Raw genomic sequence first — 4,555 nt, forward strand, 5'->3', positions numbered from 1 at the left:
AAAAAAAAATAACCAGAGTTAACAACCACTGGTCATTAATATCACTTAATATCAATGGACTCAATTCACGTATAAAAAGGCACAGGTTAAGAGAATGGATGCAAAAGTAGGATCCAACATTCTGCTGCTTACAAGAAACACACCTCAACCACAAAGACAGACATTTACTCAGAGTAAAGGGTTGGGAAAAGGTGTTTCAATCATAATGCTGATCCTGTTTATGTATCCACTCTCTTAGCCTGTGTCTTTTTATAGGTGAATTGAGATCATTGATATTAAGCAATATTAATGACCAGTGGTTGTTAACTTTGGTTATCTTTCGGTAGTAGTGTTTGTGTGTTTCTCTTCTTTGAGTTATGCTGGTGGGGGTGGGTTATCAAATGTCTGTGTTATTGTGGGTGGAGTTAGCTTCATTTATTGTCAAATATGCAGTAATTAGTATGTGAAATGATTTTCACAACTTATTCTACTCACTCTCTATGCTCTGTGGACCTCATTTCACATACATAATGAGAGTAATTACACATTAAACAGTATTGTTCTTCAGTTAAGGACATACCTGTGTGTCCATGTGTGTTAATAGATGTTTCTCACTGTGTTTGGGTGTATGATTGTATTTATGTCAGCCTAAAAGTATGTTTGTGTTGCTCTTTATATATGTGTTTCTGTCTATCTACATATCTGTCTATAAAACTAGGATATATTTGTCTTGTGCCAATGTCTTTCTGTACAGGTGCTTTTTCTGTGAATATCTTCCTGTGTGTGATTGTCAGTGCATGTGATTACACGTGTCTATCTGTGTGTTGTTGTATATTGCTTGCATATACATATATCTTTGTTTCTGTGTCTGTTTATGTTTGTCTATCTCTCTGTCAATCTGTCTTTGGATGTGAGCATAAATCTGTCTATGTCAATATTTCCCAGTGTGGTTGTTTTTAATCTGTTCATGTCTCCCTGTGTGTGTTTGTCCATGAATGTGTGCCTGTGTGTGGGGGACTACATATGTGTTTTGCAGGATTCTGTTTCTGTGTGTCTATTTGGGTACATACGTCTGTCTATGTTTGACTTTACCTATATGTGTGTGTCTTGGCATGCATGTATATGTTTGTATAAAATGTTTGTAACTGTATAATACATGTTTATATGGATTTGATTCTATCTCACTGTCTCTATCTCACTCTATATGTCTGCATATATATCTGTGTTTCTGTTTGGTAGTTTATCCTCAAGTTCTTAAATTCTAGGAATATTATAATAATTCTATTAACCTACTTTAATTATTGCTATTTCTTCCCTGGACACTTTCAATAATATTGCCTTTGAGATGAAATCAGAATACATTTTCTGTCTTCCTGTAAGGGCACAGACAAGATATAATGGTGTGTCTCTTTCAGCTGCATTCCTTTCTGCAGAAGACCCAGTTCACTAATCCTGTTGGGGACAGAGTGAATATGAACCAGAAAGAAAATCTGCAGGAAGAGTATGACATTTTCCAGATTTGGAATTTCCCTCATGGTCTTGGACTTAAGGTGAAGATAGGAGAGTTTAGCGCACATTTTCCACAAGGTCAACAGCTGCATATATATGAAGACATGATAGAGCATGCAACAGGAAGTAGACAGGTGGGTCTGACTTAACTGTGCTCATTTATGTACACAGCAGCAACATAGTCAAGGGGGTCTGTTTGTGCTCACTTGTAACCTTAGTCAAGGGGGTCTGTTTGTGCTCACTTGTAACCTAGTGCACATATTCTTAAATTAGAAACCATTTTCTAGCCTTCTACTTTATGTTTCCACTTTCATTGTTTGATATAACATTATATTAATTTTTGAGGGATTCAGACATGCATACAGGGAATTTTCATCATTCAAGAACAGATTACAGATTTTTAATATTAAAAAGAAAACTGTTTCCAACTTCCATATTACTTCCAGTAAAGTGAGCCATATTCTCTTGGTGCTATTCTGTTAACTGCACATGCAGTAGAATCAAAACCCAGTGCCATTATCATTGGCTTCTCAGTCAGCCCTCATTGTCAACCACATTCAGAGAGTCCAGTTTCATCAAATGCTTATTCAGTCCCAGTCCAGCTGGCCTTGGTGAGCTCCCTTTAGATCAGTCCCAGGACCTCCATGGATGGGCACACCCCTTGTGGTCCTGACTTCCTTGCTCACGTTCTCCCTCCTTCTGCTCTTTATCTGAACCTTGGGAGCTCTGTCCAGTGCTCCAATGTAGGTCTCTGACTCTATTTCCATCCTTCACCGGATGAAGGTTCTATGGTGATATGTAAGATATTCATCAGTGTGGCTATAGGAGAAGGCTAGTTCAGGCACCCTCTCTTCTGGTGCCCAAGGACCTTGCTGGGGTCATCTCCTTAAACACCTGGGAACCCCTCTAAAGCCAAGTTTCTTGCCAACCCTAAAATGGCTGCCTTAATTAAGATATCTTCTCCCCTGCTCCCATATCTACCCTTTCTCCATCTTAACCATCCCATTTCCCCAAGCTCTCCCCATTCCTCCCCTTCTCCCTTCTCTCTTCCCATTTCCTCTTCCCCACCCCATCCCCACCTCCATGCTCCCAACTGTGCCCGGCGATCTTGTCTACTTCCAATATCAGGGAGGATAACTATATGTTTTTCTTTGGGTTCACCTTTTTATTTAGCTTCTCTATGATCATGAATTATAGGCCAAATGTTCTTTGTTTATGGCTAGAATCCATACCATATTCATCTTTTTGAGTCTGGGTTATCTCTCTGTAAAGTGCTTTCTATTTCCATTCATTTGCATGCAAAATTCAAGATGTCATTGTTTTTTTTTTTCCACTGAGTAGAACTCTAAAGTGTATATATGCCACACCTTCTTTATCCATTCTTCTATTGAGGGGCACCTAGGTTGTGTCTAGGTTCTGGCTATTACAAATAGTGATGCTATGAACATAGTTGAACAAATGCTTTTGTAGTATGATTGGGCATCTTTTGGGTATATTCCCAAGAGTGGTATTGCTGGATCCTGAGGTAGGTTCACTCCAAGTTTCCTGAGAAACCACCACACTGATTTCCAAAGTGGTTGCACAAATTTGCATTCCCACCAACAATGGATGAGTATTCCCCTTACTCCACATTTTCTCCAGCACAGGCTATCATTGGTGTTTTTGATTTTAGCCATTCTGACAGGTATAATATGGTATCTCAAAGTTGTTTTGATTTGCATTTTAAGTTCTAGCAATAGCAATAAAACAACATAAGGAGATCAAGGGGATTCGAATTAGAAAGGAAGAAGTCAAACTTTCGTTATTTGCAGATGATATGATAGTATACCTAAGCGACTCCCAAAACTCTACCAAAGGTACAGCTGATAAACACCTTTAGTAACGTGGCAGGATACAAGATCAACTCCAAAAAATCAGTTGCCCTTTTATACACAAAGAACAAAGAAGCAGAGAGGGAAATCAAAGAAACATCACCTTTCATGATAGCCACAAATAGCATAAAGTATCTTGGTGTAACTCTACCCAAGGAAGTGAAAGATCTATTTGACAAGATCTCTGTTTTGTTTATATGGGCACTTAGTGTTATGAACTTTTATCTTAGCACTGCTTCCATAGTGTCCCATAGGTTTGGATATGTTGTGCCTCCCTTTTAATTGAATTCAAGGAAGGTTTTAATTTCTTTCTTTATTTCATCCTTGGCACAGGGTTAGTTCAGTAGTTATCTGTTCAGTTTCCATGAGTTTGTATGCTTCCCGGGAGTAGTATTGTTGTTGAAATCTAACTTTATTCCATAGTGATCTGATAAGACACAGGGGGTTACTCCATTTTTTTTTTTTGTATCTGTGGATGATTGCTTTGTTACCGAGACTGTGATCAAGTTTAGAGAAAGTTCCATGAGGTGCTGAGAAGAAGGTTTATTCTTTTTTGTTTGGGTGGAATGTTCTATAGATGTCTGTTAAGTATATTTCATCCATTTCATCTGGTAGTTCTCTTATTTCTCTTTTAAGTTTCTGTCTGACCTGTCTATTGTTGAGAGAGGAGTGTTGAAATCTTGTACTATTAGTGTGTGGGGTTTGATGTGCGATTTAAGTTTTAATAATATTTCTTTTACATATGTGGGTGCTCTTCTATTAGAGGCATAGATATTCAGGATTGAGACTTCATCTTGATGAATTGTTGCTGAGTATAAAATGTCCTTCTCCATCTCTTCTGCTTGATTTCAGTTTGAAATCAATTTTGTTATATATCACGATAGCTACCTCCACTTGTTTCTTAAGTCCATTTGATTGGAAAACCTTTTCCCAACCCTTTCCTCTGTGGTAGTGTCTGTCTTTGAGGTTGATGTGTGTTTCTTTTAAACAGCAGAATGCTGGATCCTGTTTTCATATCCACTCTCTACCTTGTGTCTTTTTATAGGTGAATTGAGCCCATTGATATTAAATGATATTAATGACCAGTGATTGTTAGTTCTGGTTATCTCGCGGTAGTAGTGTTTGTGTGTTTCCCTTCTTTGGGTTATTCTGGTGGGGGGGGGTTATCGGATGTGTGTGTTATTGTGGATGCAGTT

General features: G+C 38.2%; 1 protein-coding gene across 4 annotated transcripts in view; it reads left to right on the forward strand.

The window, feature by feature from the left end:
- LOC126493044 (vomeronasal type-2 receptor 116-like) overlaps positions 1-4,555 on the forward strand; it is a 51,990-nt gene that overhangs the window by 30,379 nt on the left and 17,056 nt on the right. For all 4 annotated transcript variants that reach the window (XM_050129790.1, XM_050129791.1, XM_050129793.1 and 1 more), the window contains one exon: positions 1,395-1,622. In XM_050129790.1, coding sequence (XP_049985747.1) covers positions 1,395-1,622 — 228 coding nt within the window. The remainder of the gene's footprint in view (positions 1-1,394; positions 1,623-4,555) is intronic.

Source organism: Alexandromys fortis, unplaced genomic scaffold (genome assembly GCF_014885135.2).
Source record: "Alexandromys fortis isolate MF-2015 unplaced genomic scaffold, M_Fortis_MF-2015_v1.1 scaffold_282, whole genome shotgun sequence".
Taxonomy (NCBI): domain Eukaryota; kingdom Metazoa; phylum Chordata; class Mammalia; order Rodentia; family Cricetidae; genus Alexandromys; species Alexandromys fortis.